Source organism: Rhinatrema bivittatum, chromosome 18 (assembly GCF_901001135.1).
Source record: "Rhinatrema bivittatum chromosome 18, aRhiBiv1.1, whole genome shotgun sequence".
Classification (NCBI taxonomy): Eukaryota; Metazoa; Chordata; class Amphibia; order Gymnophiona; family Rhinatrematidae; genus Rhinatrema; species Rhinatrema bivittatum.
The window spans coordinates 56,257,174-56,275,331 of record NC_042632.1 but is presented as its reverse complement, the minus strand read 5'-3'; the positions used below and the strand labels follow the sequence as shown (position 1 = coordinate 56,275,331).

General features: G+C 44.2%; 1 protein-coding gene across 1 annotated transcript; it reads right to left on the bottom strand.

Annotated features, from left to right (window-relative positions):
- Positions 1 to 4,329: 4,329 nt before the first annotated feature.
- On the bottom strand, positions 4,330 to 18,022 carry GRPEL2 (GrpE like 2, mitochondrial). Its single transcript, XM_029583829.1, has 4 exons — positions 17,717 to 18,022; positions 11,840 to 11,996; positions 10,489 to 10,570; positions 4,330 to 4,965 (listed from the first exon to the last, which is right to left on the bottom strand). The coding sequence occupies exons 1-4, from the start codon at positions 17,791 to 17,793 to the stop codon at positions 4,613 to 4,615; spliced, it is 669 nt and encodes a 222-aa protein (XP_029439689.1). The 5' UTR covers positions 17,794 to 18,022; the 3' UTR covers positions 4,330 to 4,612.
- Between the last annotated feature and the right edge of the window lie 136 nt (positions 18,023 to 18,158).

Sequence of the window (18,158 nt, the reverse complement as noted above, 5' to 3'; positions counted from 1 at the left end):
GTGTGTGAGGGGCCAGAGATGTGCTCGGAGGGGTTAGGGAGGGGGGGTAATCAGTGTGTGAGGGGCCAGAGATGTGCTCGGAGGGGTTAGGGAGGGGGGTATGTGTGCGGGGCCAGAGATGTACTTGGGGGGGGGGGGGGGGGGGGATGAGTGTGTGGGGGCCAGAGATGTACTTGGGGGGGATGAGTGTGTGGGGGGCCAGAGATGTGCTCGGAGGGGTTAGGGAGGGGGGAATGAGTGTGGGGGCCAGAGATTTTCTTGGAGGGGGCTGGGGAGAGGGGACTGAGTACGTGGGGGCCAGAGATGTGCTCGGAGGGGTTAGAGAGGTGGGAATGTGTGTGAGGGGCCAGAGATGTGCTCGGAGGGGTTAGAGAGGGGGGAATGAGAGTGTGGGGGCCAGAGATGTGCTCGGAGGGGTTAGGGAGGGGGGAATGTGTGTGCGGGGCCAGAGATGTGCTCGGAGGGGTTAGGGAGGGGGGAATGTGTGTGAGGGGCCAGAGATGTGCTTGCTCCCTGGTCGTCTCCCCTAATTGTTGATTCACACAAATTGCAATCCCTGCTCATTCGCCCTTGTGTACAGCCATTCTTTTGAACAGTTCCAAGGGACAGTTACTGATTTAAGAGGAGGGGACAGGATTTGTAAATTAAATGAAAGAGAACAGCATTGGATATTTTCTCTTAACACAGTTGACCCAAGTGGTTTAAATGTATCATTGGACTGGTTTGAAATTATCTGAAAATGGTGCACAATGTGAATGGATACAATCATTACAGCAATTCTGTTGGCTGTCATACAATGCACGATGAAGGGACTGGTCAAATTTGAAGTGATGATGTAAAAAACAATGGCCTGTGCTTCTGCTTTTGGAACCTTGGGACAGTAGAAAGAGAAGAATGGATGAAAAGTTGCTTTATTTCCCCGACACAGAATTACTTTAAAAAATGCTGATTGGCATTGAAAATCAACTAAAAGTGGGAAGTATGAAAACAACGATTTATTGTTGGAATTATTTTTTACTGAAGGTTCTGGCTGCAAAAAAACATACAAAATTAAAATGTTTCAGTGAGTCCAATGATTTAAAAAATGTTCATTCAATCTAGAAGAGAAGTGGATACACGAAGGTCTCCTTACCATTATGGTAGTAAATTAGAACATTAGTTCTCTTACACAGTAGATGAGGTTGTTGGTGTTAAATTTCTTGGAGTCAACTTACATATTTTCATCCAAACCACCTATTTTTTATGTTCCACTGCAGTGTTTCTTAACCTTTTGCATGTCAGGGACCAGCTACCTACTTTCTTCAGAGTTCATGGATCAGCTACAGGGAGAGGGGAGGGGGATAGGGAAATATCCTCCCTCCCCCACACTGTATTTAATCTCTAGGATTAGCCCTGCAGCTTGTCTGTGTCATTTTAAATTTTTTTTTTTTAGAAAGCAAAGGAATAAATGCCTCCCTCTCTCTCCCAGCCACTGGCTGATCACTGAATAAAGAAAGCCCATCCTCTTTTCCCATGGTCATGCACTGACTCCTCATAAAAAACCTCCCTCTTTCCCTTCCCGCTGCCAGCCAGTAACACTACAATAATTAATGTCCCTGACCGGTGCAGCCAGTGCCAAGGTTTTGGTTTCAGGGAAGCTGAATGTTAAACTGGTGCAAAGACAGCTCTCAGGCCTCATCCCTTTCCTGGCTTCTGTGTGGGAACTCGTGTCAGAGGGCAGCTGCAGCCCTACGTGGAAGAAAAAAAGAAAGGTCTGCAGGGCAAGGCAGGGGCTAGTGTTAGGAGAAGTGTCTGCTGGCTGCGGTGCAGGGTGCATGGCAGTTCTTGCTTCTTCCTCATCCTCCTGTAATCACTGTCGCTCTGTGAACCTGCAGAAATGCTACCAGGGCCTGATGCCAGCTCATGGTCCAGTGATTGAGCAACACCTTTCTACTGCACATGCCACACAAAAAAAAAAAAAAAGACCCAAGTATAAATCCACACTCATACAACCAAGGCAATAAAGTTAACTGTTCACATTAAATCTTACGCAGCCTCGAGGCTTTAGAGGATAAAGCATCCTGCAGTTTAAAGCCTCACTGGCCTGAGAGCTGAAACTCCTGCCAGTGACAATAAATTACTGTGCATCAAGGCTTGTGTTTTGTTTAATGTAATCTGTTTTCGTTTCTGTGACAGACTGCATGCATAAAGCATGGAGGTGGGGAGCATTTAACCACCAACACAACCCCCATAGCACTAAATAAAGGAGGCTGCATAGCAGTTTTATCTCCTTCCAACTTAATTAAGCACATGGAAGTGTGCTAGAAGCCCTAAAGTTGCATATCTGCAGGTAAGAGATTCAACGAGGCTTGGTTACATTTACAGTAAAAGCTGGAATAGGTCACACTTATACAACTGGAGTTTTAAAATATCCCAAACAGGCTGGGAATTGCTGTGTTAGCAGTCAGGCTGGTCTGCACTAATGCATTTCACCAGCCACATTTAGAAAAGGTCTGCAGGTCTTCGGTGGATCTCAATCAATACAATTGAATCCATCTCTAATACTGTGCAATAGCAAGGCTACTGTGCATAGTAAATATGCACAGTAGCCTTAATACAGCAGTAACAAACATGCAGAATTTTAAATTCTACTGCACTTTCTGACTGGCAACCAGAGTGGGCAGAAATGACCTTGAAATTGCAAGCTACATAAACAAACGTCCACAGCAGCCCATATTTCTGCTATTTTTCCAAACCTCCAAAAAATACACCTTAAACCCATTTGTCTTATAGTTTTGTTCTTTAATTAAAAGACAAAATAGAAATACACACTTCTACCAAGTTAGTGCCTGGGGTGAGGGATCAAGCCTTCATATGTTCACTTTAGGTTCTGACTTTCAGTTCTTGCAGGATAAGTTTGATCTCCAGGTGCTGTGAACATATTCTGCTCAATCAATATTAGCTGATGAAGCAAACTTCTACTTGTAGGTTTTTGACTATAAAGAAAATCTCCTATCCTGGGGTGAACTACATGAACAAATACTCATTGTAAGCCAAGCAATATAAATTAATGTAAATGCATATGCTGGAAGACTATCAAAGTGCTAGGATCACTAAAAGCTGAAAACAAACAGCGAGTTTTACAAGGCTATCAAGTCTGTAAGTGTAAATGTTAACAGCCACTTGTTGATGAGGGTGAGACTGTATGCGAGGGACCAGTTACGTAAATATCAAGGTCAGATTCAAACATTTTCTGTGTGAGTGAGCATCACCCACACAAAAAATACTGTATGTGCAAGATTGTCCAATGTGCGTTTTTTGGATGCACTTAACCTCTTCTCTGGGGAAACAGAGTCTGAAAGGGGTTACGGTAGGTCCATCACTTTCACTGAAGAAATAGCGTCTATCTGGAAACATTTTACTCCCCCCCCCCCTCAAAAGAGCATTTCCAAAAATGATTCTGTTCTTTAAAACTCGAGGGGTTGCCTTTATTCTGAGAGCCACAAACACGAGCACTTTGACACGTGACTATGGAATTGCTGCCTTCCAAACATTAAAACATGTGAACTTCTTAAAGATATATATAATCCTTGTCCAGGCAATACTTTGCCACCAATAGATTGTTACCATCTTCAATGAAAGACTTTGCATCTCTCCCTTCTCTGTAGCAGAAACATTTCCAACTCAGTTTTAGAACACCAGACAACAAGAGCAAAAGGAAAGAGAGAACCTGAACCATGTGGCAGGTCATTGGACTGATAACTCTTTACAAATACTATGGCACCGTCCAAGTTCCACATCCAACCTGTCTGAAAGCAGCTCATTTCTGTTTCCAAGCCTCACAGTATCACCTCTTGCTAAACACATGCTCATTGCTCCCAACTAGACTTTATTAAACCTACAAAATGTTCCCAGCGTGTCAGGGCATGTTGGAATATCATCACAGCCAGATTCTTTGGTCTGCAGGATTTCTACATCATCAGGAAACCGAGAAAGTGAGGAGGAACAAAATCAGATACTAGTGTCACGTGGACTTCAAGATGAGCACGCACAGGACACCATTGTGCTTTCCATGCATGATTTGAACAGGAAAAGGCCTTCAATGAGCTCTTGAAAAAATTCAGTTTAGGGGCCACTAACCAGCGGCTTCCACCTTTACAGACACATTTTCAAGGCAAGTTGCTGAAGCAGTGATAATAACTTTCTTCCATTTCTCAAAGTACAATCCACCCCGCTTTCCAGCAGTTAACAGTATTAAGTTCTTGATGAGCTTGCGCCTGGGTCTCCTGATCTATAAGACCCTTCCCAATATTTAATTAAAACTACTTTCAGGAAATCAGATTGCTAAAATTTTAAAACTGATGATTCCTAATCAGGAGAGGAGAAAACACTGTAAGAAAGCCTTAGTATTGACTGACTGATGGCAACAGTGACTTTCACCTCAACGCTAAAAAAAAAAAAAAAAAAGATTCAGTAATTAAATAATTTAATATCTTGGAATGAAAAGCAGTCAATCAGTGCCAACAAAGCACATTCACATTAGAAACCTAATAAATAAAGAAAAAATGAAGGAGAATTTGAGAGCGTGAAGAGTCTTCCGTTCATCTGATCCATGCATGTTTGCGGCAAGACGTCACTGCTGGGACTCTACAGCCAAGCCAACATGTGCGTGCCGGATGGTGCGTCCATGAAGCTTGTAGCCGTCCTGGGACACCTGGGTCACGGTGCCAGGCTTCACGCCCTCACTTGGGACATAGCAAACCACTTCATGGTCATACGGATCGTATACCTCGCCGATGGGGTCCATCTTACGCAGGCCGTGCTTGGCAAAAATGCTTTGTAGTTTGGCACCAATAAGCAAGAGTCCTTTGGAAACAGTTTGCAGCGATTCTTCCTCACCATCGACCTTCTCTTGTGCGACATGCTCTGTTGTTTTCTCCAGCATATCTGCCACCTCTACTAGATCCCGACAGAAGCTCTGTATCCCTGAGGAGACAGTAAGCATATGCATGAGTAAAGGTGTGAGCCTGCCCTGCAGCTAAGGCAGATCTGTCTAGTGCTTGATGAACAGCAACCCAGTAGAGAAAAATGAATTGCAGCTCTGAACGCTGAAAACCACTGCCGCCAAGCAATTAGAGCCTGGAAACCAATGATGAAGGGCGCAGGACTGCAGAGAATTGGCATCTCTGAATGTTCACTCTTTGGGGACCAATGCCAAACAAGAGTTTGACTCTTTATTTTAACTTTCAAATGTATGCATTAACACCATCTAATTGAGCAACTGTGGTGTAAACTAGCAACACTGAGTGCAGTGAAGAGCCCAAAAATTACACTGGCATTCAGATTTCAACGATACCCTGGGGAAGGGGGTGTGAGTCAGCAATACTACACCACTGCTTCTCAACCTTTTCTGCGCCAGCGACTGGCTAGCTGCCTTCTTTAAATTACTGCAGCAATGATGAGTAGGGAGACCCCCAGAAAATGCCTTTAGTCTCATGGGTCAGCCCTGAAGCTTGTCTGGGCATTTTAAGAAGGCAAAGGGCCAGTTCTTAAGAAAACAACATTTGCTATTAAAAAAAAAAAAGTAAAATGCCCTCTCCCTGTAAGCCAACAGCATCGTCCTTAGAAAAGAAAACAAATATCCCCGTCTCACTCCCAGCCAGTACCTGATCAATGAAAAATAAATCTCTCTCCCCATCTAATCAGCCACCAGATAAGATATCCCTCCCTCTCTCTCTACACTACAATTAATTCCCCCGCCCTGTGGACTTTTTTTTCCCATCTCTGCTCTCAGGCCTGGTTGCCGTCTGTCTGGCTTCTGTACAGGAGACAGGGTCCGATTCAGCCCCATGTCTCCCAGAGTTGGGGGCTTCGGGACTGGCCCCAACTGGAAAACAAATGTTTGCAGGGCAAGGAGGAGAGTTTGGAAACGTCTCTGCGGGCAGCTCCTGCTTTCTCTTCCTCCTGTAATCAGCAGAAATGCTGCCAGGGAGCAGTGGTGGAGACACACACAGTCGGGGAAATCCTCTTTTCAGGGTCCTGTTGAGTTACTTCACTGGATTTTTGGGGAATTCAGCCTACACTTGGAAGCTCTTATTTCCCGGGAAGCTTCTCTCAAGGTTAGAGTTGCAGTGGTTTCTGCACAATAGTGCTGAAGCACTGAGTAAATGCAAGCTTCTTGCGTCTGGCTCGGAATCGTGCCATTAGTCTCTTATGTACATAAGAGGCATTCACAAGTTTCCTTGTAAAGAGGGAGTTGTCTGCGTAAATAGAATTTAGCTTTTAAAGCTCTTCTGAAAAACACCACCTAACTGCAGCGTCAGCTTTCTGCAGAGCAGAATTAGGAGCTAAGGTAAGCAATGATCAAGGCTAATGGACCCTACCAGAAATCATTTACCTTCACCTGAAAAAAACCAAATGCAGACGAAACAAAAGGCTCAGCAAACTGAAGTGAAGCTGATGGCTGCTCCGTGTTCAGCCAGGCCACAGTATGGTTTCTTTCACAGGTGGTCAAATACATATATCATCACATGGGTAACCCACAGGTATAATTCTATACGAATAACTATACAACCAAAGTGAATCAAATGATAAATAAAGATTGATGTTGAAATATACACAGGTATATGGTTGTATAGTTATTCTTTCACAGGTGGCCACAGGGGCCTCCTCCAAAATTCCCATGCCGCCCCCATGCTCAGTGGCCACGGCCACAGCTGTCCCTGCCGCAAGCCCTTCACTCACTCTCCATGTGCTGAATGAGGAGTGTGAGAGTGAGTGTGTGTGAAAAAGGGCAAAGTCAGGACCCCTCTCCTCCCTCACCTAATCCACAACAGTCTCAGGGGGACTGGAAATCAAAACATTCCCAGGTCTGGAGAGCGCAACATTTCTTTTATCCTCATTACTTTTAATTACCGGGTGTCATTTCATGTGTCAGCTCTTTTGAATTATTTCTTTGATTTTGGGGAATTTTAAATATTTTTATGAGTTTAATTTTTGAATATTCTATTTCTCCACTATTTTGAAATATTCTCTTAAATTTTACTCATAATAATAAAAAAAATAGTAAGAGAGTTGAGTGACATCCTCTACTCTGCCAATTAAACCTTAAAATTCAGTTCCTGCTCTTCTCTGGTCAGGATGTAAAGGAGCCTCATAGAAACTGAGCATTTTCACAAGGAATGCATTAGAGATGCAAGAAGAATCACATATGTTCATCCCAGCTTGGCCTGCTTGACATCATGTATGGTTTTATTTTAGGCTGATCCAGCATTTTTTATACATCTTAGGGGGTTAGTTTCCTACATTGGCCCTTTTGAAAGTTAAATTTAGGGGCCTCAAAAGTGGGTAGCTATGGCAGCAAACAGGCCTATCCTGTAAAGTGCGGCCGGGTTTACCCTGCTCCTAAGCCGCTTTTAACTCACGTTCCGGCCGCGTTAGCCCTTCCTGCGATCCCGAATCCCCTTTAACCTACTCCTACCGCGTCCTAAATTCCCCGGGTAACCCCTTCCGCCCGCGGCATGTATATTGCATGCAAACGAGCGAATTAGCTCGATATTGCATGCAAACGAGCCAATTAGCTATTCCCCTAGCATCCCGTAACCCGCGCCCCGACTAACGCTACCTTTCCCTGCCGTTTTGTCGCGCGTTTAACCTGCAAACTTACCGCCTACCCTGACCCAGGCGGTAGAGGCAGGGGTAAGGGTAGGTGGCAAGCTTTCCCCCAGCCCCCGCTCACCTGCCCCGGCCGCGATCATGGGTGCCGGTCTCCGTGGCAGCCCCAGTCCTCTCCCCTGCTCCCGAAGCCAAAAAAAAAAAACCCCGAAAAAAACGTTGCAGCCCCCCTCCGATGTCCGGACTGGGGCTGCCACGGAGACTGCAACGGCGAAGCAACGGCAAAGCGACTTTTCAGTGTCCCCCCTCCTCTCGGAGCAGGGCGCGAAAAGCCGCCTTGCTCCGGGAGGAGGGGGGACACTGACAGCGGCGAAGCTTTCCCCCAGCCCAGACAGCGGCGAAGCCAGAAGACAGCGGCGGGGAAACGGCGAAAGGACTGTCAGTGTCCCCCCTCCTCTCGGAGCAGGGCGGAAAAGCCGCCTTGCTCCGGGAGGAGGGGGGGGACACTGACAGCGGCGATGCTTTCCCCCAGCAAAACTTACTGTTTTGCAGCCATGAGCCACGAGCAGGAACGCAAAGGTCTGGCTCCGATAGGTCCTCCCACAAGATGGCCGCCTGCACGGGGAAAGAGTACAATTGGCCGCTGAAGACGTGACGTCACGACCGCGGCCAATTGTACTCTTTCCCCGTGCAGGCGGCCATTTTGTGGGAGGAGCTTTCGGAGCCAGACCTTCGCGTTCCTGCTCATGGCTGCATAACAGTAAGTTTTGCCGGTGTCCGGGCAGGGGGAAAGCATCGTCGCTGTCAGTGTCCCCCCCCTCCTCCCGGAGCAAGGCGGCTTTTCCGCCCTGCTCCGAGAGGAGGGGGGACACTGACAGTCCTTTCGCCGTTTCCCCGCCGCTGTCTTCTGGCTTCGCCGCTGTCTGGGCTGGGGGAAAGCTTCGCCGCTGTCAGTGTCCCCCCTCCTCCCGGAGCAAGGCGGCTTTTCGCGCCCTGCTCCGGGAGGAGGGAAGAGTGAAGCGGCGAAGCGACTTACTTTTTGCTTTTGTTTTTTTCGCTTCCTGGTATCTGTCATTTCAAATGACATTTGAAATGACAGATACCAGCGTGGCGTGAAGCCTTAGGCCCGCGCACCCAGGATCCTGTATAGGCGCTCTATCCAGTATCCTGGGTTGCGCGGACCTAAGGCTTTTCGGACGCGGCCTACATTTACATGTAATTAGGCTTCAGGATCGAGCGGTAGGTGAGCTGCACTGTGCGGGCGGTAACCGCGGGTGCCGTAGGCACTAACGCAGCTCTTCCTACCGCTCGGTACTGGATAGGCCTGAAAGTTAGGGAGGGGAAACAAAGTTAGGAGCTTAGTATGGATTTTCAGAACTGGGTACCTAATTTAAGAGCTTAAAACAAAGCAAATGAATAGCAGGGCTCCATTTAGATGCCCAATTTTTAGGCTCCTAAATTTATGTGAATTTTCAGCTGAAAACTTAGGCATCTAATTTAGAGTCCTAAATTTAGGGGCTCATCTTTTTTAAATCTGCCCCTATCTTTTTAAATTGTTTATGCTGCATTGTTTACCTGTGTGTATTAATATTTAAAACCACTGTGTATGTACATTGGAATCCACGCTGTTCTTTTATGGAAGTCACAGAAAATAAGTGCATTAAATAAATAAATGTTTTATATTTCTTAATTTTACTTGATGCTTTATCAAGAATGGTGATATTTCTGTTTTTCTATTATTGCACTGCATACAGAGTCTGGCTTGTTGCGGTTTTCAGTTCAGTTTTTTTCTGCACCTTTCTATTTATACTTTATTCTGGGTATGGTCAGTCTGTCTATGTCCTTCATGTGTAAGTGAGGTGAACATAAGAACATAAGAAATTGCCATGCTGGGTCAGACCAAGGGTCCATCAAGCCCAGCATCCTGTTTCCAACAGAGGCCAAACCAGGCCACAAGAACCTGGCAATTACCCAAACACTAAGAAGATCCCATGCTACTGATGCAATTAATATCAGTGGCTATTCCCTAAGTAAACTTGATTAATAGCCGTTAATGGACTTCTCCTCCAAGAACTTATCCAAACCTTTTTTGAACCCAGCTACACTAACTGCACTAACCACATCCTCTGGCAACAAATTCCCGAGCTTTATTGTGCGTTGAGAGAAAAAGAATTTTCTCCGAAGTATTCTGCTAGCGTGCAGTTTCTGCGTAGGGATCCATAGCAGCTTGGCTTGTTCTGTTTTTGTTGTTTTCTCCTTTAACCCCATGTCTGGCTTTGTAGCATTAAGCACTAAAGTGGACTAGGAATGAATATGATTTATGAGAAGACTACATATAAAAGACAGAATGACATTAACTGTAAATATAAATAACTGCATAGTCTAGGTAAACAGATAAGCGTGGGAGTAGCTTGCTTATTGCGGCGGTTACTACCCCATACCAATTAGGCTTGATACTTCACTTTGATGCAGCTCAGCACTGCTCTCGGCATCAATGGCAGAAGGAAAGGAAATTAGAACCAAAAAGTTACCAATAAGGTACCTGATCTCAGCAGTCAGAATAACACATAAGTATGAGAAAAATAACTGTGAAAGCTTGCTGGGCAGACTGGATGGGCAGTTTGCTCTTCTTCTGCCGTCATTTCTATGACAGTGGGAACATAGGTGGAAATGGGGATAGAACCTGGTCGCCCCCCACCCACCCACCCACCCAAAAAGGCATTCCACTGCCCCTGGTTTCTTTACACTTTTTGATAATATAGAAAAAGAAAATAGAAAGTCAACCTAGGAATAAGATTACTAGAGGAAATAATAGAGCCAAGAAACAGGGCAAGTAACTATCATGAAGACTTGAGCTGGTACGGTTGCTGTAAAACTGCTCTCCTCTTTGCTCACCAAACAATTTGGCATCCTCCACAAACTTCTGGGTTCTTCTTCTAACATTTTCAGAGTCAGCCATGGCCCTTTGGCATCGCATCTGCGCAAAGAAAACAGATAAGACTAAGGAATGGCACCAGGCAGGCAGAGCAAGATTAGCCCACTGACCTTCTGTAACTGGGATTTATTTATTTATTTATTTAAAAGTATTTATATACCGTTTTTCAAAACAAGGGATGCAATTAATCGTCTAAGTCAGGACTTATTTGTGGACAAAAAGGAACGGGAACTTTGGAATGAGGCAGGAGGAGCAGGGCCCAGGCCAGATGTGAACTCCCTCATTCTCACAAACATACACTCTCTCTCTCTCACACAGACACACACACACATGAACGCACTCTTCCTCCCAATGATCCTCCATCCAGAGTCCCAAACAGTGCTCAACCCCCAGCCATTTTTCATTTCATGGGCAAAGACAGCTGGGGTTGGAGGATCACAGGGGCTGAAGGAAGAGAAGGGGTACAGAGAACGGCCCTGGGGATCCTGGTTCTCCATTTCCAGGTCCCCCGCCAATGAATCTCCCAACGTGTTCCCCCCCCCCCCCAATCCCTGGTAGTCCTTTAGCCCTGTCCACGGGGGGAGTAGGAAAGCATGGGCTGCTCTTTACCTCCTCAGGGGAGGAAGGATGGGAGCAGCACTGCACTGTCTCCTCATGCACCCCCTTCTATCACCTCACTTAGACCATCCCCTCCCAGGTCTGATCATCTCACTCACACAGAACAGTCAATCCCCTCACCCTTTCTCCGATCCGCACACTCGATCTCGCCTCCTCTATCCCTTCACTCACTCTCCTTTCCCTCGCTTTGATCACTAACTCCCCCCTCCCCCAGTCTGGCCACCAAGGGCAGAGATGGTGAGGCCCAGAAAGCCAACATGATAAGCTGCAGTGGGGGCCAGTAAAATGAGGGTGAGGAGACTGGAGCAGAACTTGTCTGCCACGTTCACCGCCTTCCCTGCAGGCTGCCTGGATAGGAGGGGCTGGAGCAGAACAAGAAGTGGCAGAACTGTAGTTTCCCCCCCCCCACAAATTACTTCCTGATTTAACCAATATCCAATTAAATGTTAAGTTTGGCTCACAGTGTTATTGACTATTCTACTCAGGTACAATAAATGTAATATTTTTACTGACTGTACTCAATAAACAGCTATCATAGTCCAAAATTCAGCCCCAGTATATTTTGCTATTGATTAAAATTGCAACATGTTGAAATATGTGAACTATATTCTGTATACAAACATTCTCTCCCCACGCTTTTGTTGTATATACAAACAAGAACTGCAGAAAAAAGTCTCGTGAATACAAACTCACATTTAAATCCTTGATTTGTTCTTCCAGTTTCATGGCCTTTTTTTCCAGAGCCTGAACAGCATCCAAGTGTTTTTGATTGGCTTGAGTATCATCTGTACCACAGTCATCTCCAGAATTCCTCTGATGAGCAGCGGTGCTAAAGACACAGGCACATTCCCTGGAACAAGCAAAAACACAATCCAGCTGAGACCAGGGAGCTTTAAAAGAGTCTGCCTGATTAGCAATCATCTGCTAACAGTACTGCACCCATACTGAGAGCTCCCCGAGAACAAAAACTGCTGCACTGTTTATCCTTCTCTCTTCTCCATCTTACTCTGCAGATTTAACGAACCAGTGCAAGGATCTACAAGCTCTGAATTAAAGAACCTCCGATTTCTCACCCTCTGCTTTCTTTCCAATGCAGTCTTGTAGCCATACTGATCTTAAAGAAAACTGAAGTTTTAATATATTATGCTGTTTTAAAGGTCCAGCAAAATACAAGTTACATGAGCACCAGTTTTACAGACCATAGATGCATTTATAGTGCTGCCATGGTGCTTTTTTTTTTTTTTTTTTACAGTGCATGCAAGTACATCTGAAGAAATGCCATGTGTAATCTCAAAAGCGTATGCACTACAAATGTCTGCTTTTTCAATGTATAAAGATAAAGCATCTTTGGGACTTTACAAAACTTCAGGGGACTCTGTTCTATATGCATACTCAGTGGATAAGGTATCATCCATCAGCTTCACGCAGCATACACTGTAAGATGCTACCTACTTATGATTTGTATGTGTGACTGTGTCATGGACCTCTATCACGTGACAAGCCTTGTCATGTAATGCCATAGCTAGAACACTTGCTAAAATCAGAAGGAAGATTTTTGTAGGTGATAACAACCCCTTTCAGAATGACCCCATGAAAACTATTAATCTGGTAATTTGCAAAGTTTTAACCATCCCCTTCATTCCTAACCCTATTACTACCCCTCTACGAACAATCAATGCATGTCGTTCTCATTTGTCTAGTCACTAATAATTGTGAATAACAATATTGCTGTAATCAATAATTTGGGATACGTGGTGTATAATTAGTGAATGGTGATCTAGTGATTCTCACATGGAATGACGGTATATAACAGCTCTAAATAAATAAATAAATGATAAAATCTGCAACAAGATGGATATTTCAGATGGAGAAGAAAAACTGAAGAGTGAACTGAGAAGTGGTCAAAAATATAAACTCTGCAAAAATAAATAAAGAGAAGACGGGATTGTCCTGGTGGTCTTTATCTGCCATATTTTCTGTTTCTGAAGGGTCCTGTGTGGTCTCAAAACTCAATCATTATTTTTGGATGATGTTTATGATAATCCCATAAAAACACAAATCACAACCTGCAATTAATCATTCAACCCTAAACTGGGAAATGACAAAAATCATGCAGGACACAGTTGAAATAAAACCGTTGTCTGTCACTATGTAACCCCCCCACCTATTTACGTACTGAAGACAAGACCATTCTCTCTGGGTAGAACGCCATCAATTCATTTCAGCTAACCTGCTTCTATAAGAAATACAGACTAGATGGAAGTTACAGTCCTCATCTGTTGTCAGATTCTATATTTCAAAGTCTACTTTCAAAATTAAATTAAGCCTTCCTTATACAGAGCTTTTGCTATCCCTAATCTTTTGTCAATCAAATCCTGAAATCTTGCAGTCCACAGACTAACTCAATCGTTAAAACTCCTTTCAGAAGATCCGGATACTACAGCACAGCACTGTGGGGCTCTTCCTCCTGGTATGCAGAGCTGATACATTTTGGCCTACGTGAAGCAGAGCGCTTCCTGCATGGCCTCATCTGGCAGGGAGCTGGCGAGGCGAGTGCTGAATCAAACCAAATGCAGATCCCTCCTCCAAGAGGAGGGAGCTGAGAGATACTGATATTACACTTTTCAGGAGAGTCTGCAAGCTATGCAGGGACGATGCAGGTAAAATAACCACAGTTTGATAATTGCAATCTTTTGCTTATTGCACAGAAAAAAAAGTTAACAAATAAAATACATACAAACTGATACTTTTTAGTGGGCTAAATTAATACAATTCTTGACTAGCTTTCGAGAGCTAATACTACTTCTTCAGGTCAAAATTCAAATGAGCAAAAGATGACAGTATCAGAAAATATAACAGTGAACATAAGGACAGCCATACTGGGTCAGACCAAGGGCCCATCAGCCCAGTATCCTGTTTCCAACAGAGGCCAATCCAAGTCACAAATACCTGGCAAGCACCCAAACGTTAAATAGATCCCATGTTACTAATGCCAGCATCAAGCAGTGACTATTCCCTATTGATTAATAGTTTATGGACTTCTCCAGGAACGCAACCAAACCCAGCTACACTAACTGCACTAACCACATCCTCTGGCAACGAATTCCAGAGCTTAATTATGCACTGAGTGAAAAAGAATTTTCTCCGATTAGTCTTAAATGTGCTACTTTCTAACTTCATGGAATGCCCCCTAGTCCTTCTATTATTCGGAAGTGTAAATAACTGATTCACATCTACTCGTTCTAGACCTCTCATGATTTAAACACCTCTATCATATCCCCCCTCAGCCACCTCTTCTCCAAGCTGAAAAGTCCTAACCTCTTTAGCCTTTCCTCATAGGGGAGCTGTTCCATCCCCTTTATCATTTTGGTTGCCCTTCTCTGTACCTTCTCCATCGCAATTATATCTTTTGAGATGCGGTGACCAGTATTGTACACAGTATTCAATGTGCGTTCTCACCATGGAGCGATACAGAGGCATTATGATATTTTCTGTTTTATTCACCATTCCCCTTCCTAATAATTCCTAACATTCTGTTTGCTTTTTTGACTGCTGCAGCACACTGAGCCGACGATTTTAAAGTATTATCCACTATGATGCCTAGATCTTTTTCCTGGGTGGTAGCTCCTAATATGGAACCTAACATTGTGTAACTACAGCAAGGGTGATTTTTCCCTATATGCAACACCTTGCACTTTTCCACATTAAATTTCATCTGCCATTTGGATGCCCAATCTTCCAGTCTTGCAAGTTCCTCCTGTAATGTATCACAATCCGCTTGTGATTTAACTACTCTGAATAATTTATCATCCACAAATTTGATAACCTCAATCGTCGTATTCCTTTCCATATCATTTATAAATATATTAAAAAGCACTGGTCAAAGTACAGATCCCTGAGGCACTCCACTGTTTACCTTTTTCCACTGTGAAAACAGATCATTTAATCCTACTCTGTCTTTTAACCAGTTTGTAATCCACGAAAGGGCATCTCCTCCTATCCTATGACTTTTTAGTTCTCTCAGAAGCCTCTCATGAGGGACTTTGTCAAATGCCTTCTGAAAATCCAAATACACTACATCTACCGGTTCACCTTTACCCACATGATTTTTCACCCCTTCAAAAAAAATGTAGGTTTGTGAGGCAAGACTTCCCTTGAATAAACCCATGCTGGCTGTGTCCCATTAAATCATTTCTATCTAAATGTTCTGTGATTTTATATTTTATAATAGTTTTACAATTTTTCCTGGCACTAAAGTCAGGCGCCACCAGTCTATAGTTTCCCGGATCACATCTGGAGCCCTTTTTATATATATTGGGGTTACATTGGCCACGTTCCAGTCTTCAGGTATAACAAATGATTATAAAGATAGGTATCAAATTACTTGTAACATATCTGAAATTTTATTTTTGAGTTCTTTCAGTACCCTAGGATGCATACCTTCCCATTCAGGTGATTTGCTACGCTTCAGTTTGTCAATCCAGCCTACTACATCTTCCAGGTTCTGTCTATGGCTGCCATAGATTAATTTATCTATTTAGGTGATTTATATACTGTTGTTCCAAAAGATCACAATATCCACATTCATATTCATAATCAATAATCACCTTCTAGTTCAACACCACAACGTATACACATTCTAGTTCATAATCATAAATATTCTAGGATATCGCATTATCTATATCTACTATCTGATCTAGTTTATATTCATACTTTTTTTTTTGGTTAACCTAACAGTAAATACAATTCTACTAACAACATACTTCACGGTATTCATTCCTTACTTCTCGTTCCACTGACATTATCTCTGGTACTGATGTAGCAGTTATCCGCATATTGGCTCATGTGATAAGAAACCTAGGACTCTGTTGAGTCTTTTTTTTTTTTTTGTCAGTTCTAAAGTGTCTGATCATTTTTATTTCAAAAGTCTTGTGCTCCTGGATTGTTTTAAAGTTTCCTTTGATTATCCTTATCATAAGGTCCTTGATGCAGTAGTATTGGTTCTAAAAGGCGCTCCCCAAGGAAGCTATCTGTCTGATCTTCCCTTTGGTGCTCGATTTTGTGTCCGTGTGATATAATGCACGTGTGAATGCTACAATGTCTCAACAATGTAGCATTCTTCTTCACATTTTCTTTATTGAATTATATCTTCTACATTAGAGGAAGAGCATGGGCATTAACATAAGATTTCTATGAAAAGATATAATGCATGTAAATGTCAGTTGAACTCAGACATGTTTGGATGATGGTCAGCACAAGTGCACCACCTACCCCACTATGAACCACTGTGATCCACCACGAACCATCATGTAATGTGTGGAATACAAATTTTAAATAAATAAAAAATTAAATGAAAATGACAAAAGCAAAAGATGTACAGAAACAGAAATATAAACAACTGAACTAAAAAAAAAAATACAGGGAAAATAACAAATGGATTGAAATGCTAAACTTCTAATGTCACAGCATCTCCCCTTCATGGGATGTGTCTAATAATCTGGCACAAAGTAATTAAAATTGAACTGAAATCTGTATATTTACTTTATAGTTAATCTAGGTTGAGTGATTTCACTCGAGTGCTTTTTCAGCTCTGCATGACTTAACTTCACGACCATTACAACACAAGATTGGAATCAGTCCCTGTGTCAAACAACTCTTCTATCCCATGGAACATAACTTTAGACAAATATGTCCTGCCAAATCTCCCTGGGACTTAATATATTAAACACATTTATTCTGTTTTGCTTTATTGTCAAATGGAGACCATAGATACAGAACAGCCATTCTAAAAAACCTAGTGAGCTATGGTCCGTCCTGCTTAAACAGGATGCAACATTTATATAGAACAATAAAACCTTGCATTAACTAACAATCAAGGCATCAGTGCTGATAAATATTTATCTTATGGCAAGATCCCAGCTCAGAAATCATCAACAGCATATCACACATCACAGGCAAAAGTGGCCGAAGCAGCATGCCCCCAGCAGCTGCAATTTCCTCCTCCTACATCATCTTTAGCAGTGGTAACTTTCTAAAAAAAAAAAATAGTAACAGATCGGAGCCAATCGCGACGCCACCCTCGTCTAGCTGCAATGGCTTTCATTCCGGCTCGTGCCTTGGCGTAAAATCACCTCTGATCCTCAGCTTATTTTACACTGACCAAAGGAAAAGCATGGCTAGCAACTCTTAGTCACACGCGGATTGTTTATTTGCTCGTTGACCTTCATTCTTCTAGCAAAGATGGTTCGCTCTTCGGCTGAGACTAAGAACCTAAACAATATTGGGGGGTCAGCAAAATCCAACCCGACCAACCCTCTCTCTCAGGCGATGCTATGACCACTACCAGAACTAAAGCAAAAGAAAAAAGAGGAGAGAGAGCCGCATCCTGCTGCCAGCGCTGAGAGTAAGGAGGACCTGCAGCAGGACACCTGCAACCGCACTGCCACGTGCACGTAACCCTGCGTGACCCCCCACCCCCGGCCCATCGCCCTGCTCCGCCACACACCCGTCCCTGTCAGAGAGCGACTGTGCCAGAGGGAGGCACCGCGGCCTCCTCCAAGCCGTCCTTACCCGTCCCGCCGCGCGCCGCTCAGCAGCAGCAAATCGTTCACCCGGGCTCGAGCCACCCGCAGACACCGCACGGCCATGACACGGTCACCACTGTCCGCGAGCCGCGGCGCGCCTGCGCAGTCCGTGTGCAGCGGGGAGGCTCGGCGCAGGCGCAGGCGCACTCGCGGAGCGGGGGTGACGGCTGGAAAGAGTCGGCTGCGCAGGCGCGTTCGCCGAGCATCGCCGCGCAGGCGCACATCCTGCAGAGTGGGGCGGGAACCTGCTCGATGGCTTTGTGTACAGAAGTGTTGAGGGAGCTCTGTCGGGTTTGGCTGAAGGAGGCTCCGGCCTCACTGCAACGTTTCGCCCTACAAGTTAGACAGGGATTAGACTAGAAACAGGGGGCAGCTGTGATGAGTACTAGCAGTACTTCTATTATTTATCATTCCTGAAGCACTAAAAC

What these genes read in the sequence shown, in the direction of transcription:
- GRPEL2 (XM_029583829.1), bottom strand. Translation starts at nt 17,793, where the DNA reads ATGGCCGTGCGGTGTCTGCGGGTGGCTCGAGCCCGGGTGAACGATTTG. An exon ending in AGCGGCGCGCGGCGGGACGG is followed by an intron (nt 11,997 to 17,716) that starts GTAAGGACGGCT and finishes TGCTTGTTCCAG; the next exon opens with GGAATGTGCCTGTGTCTTTA. An exon ending in GGAGGATGCCAAATTGTTTG is followed by an intron (nt 4,966 to 10,488) that starts GTGAGCAAAGAG and finishes CTGTCTCCTCAG; the next exon opens with GGATACAGAGCTTCTGTCGG.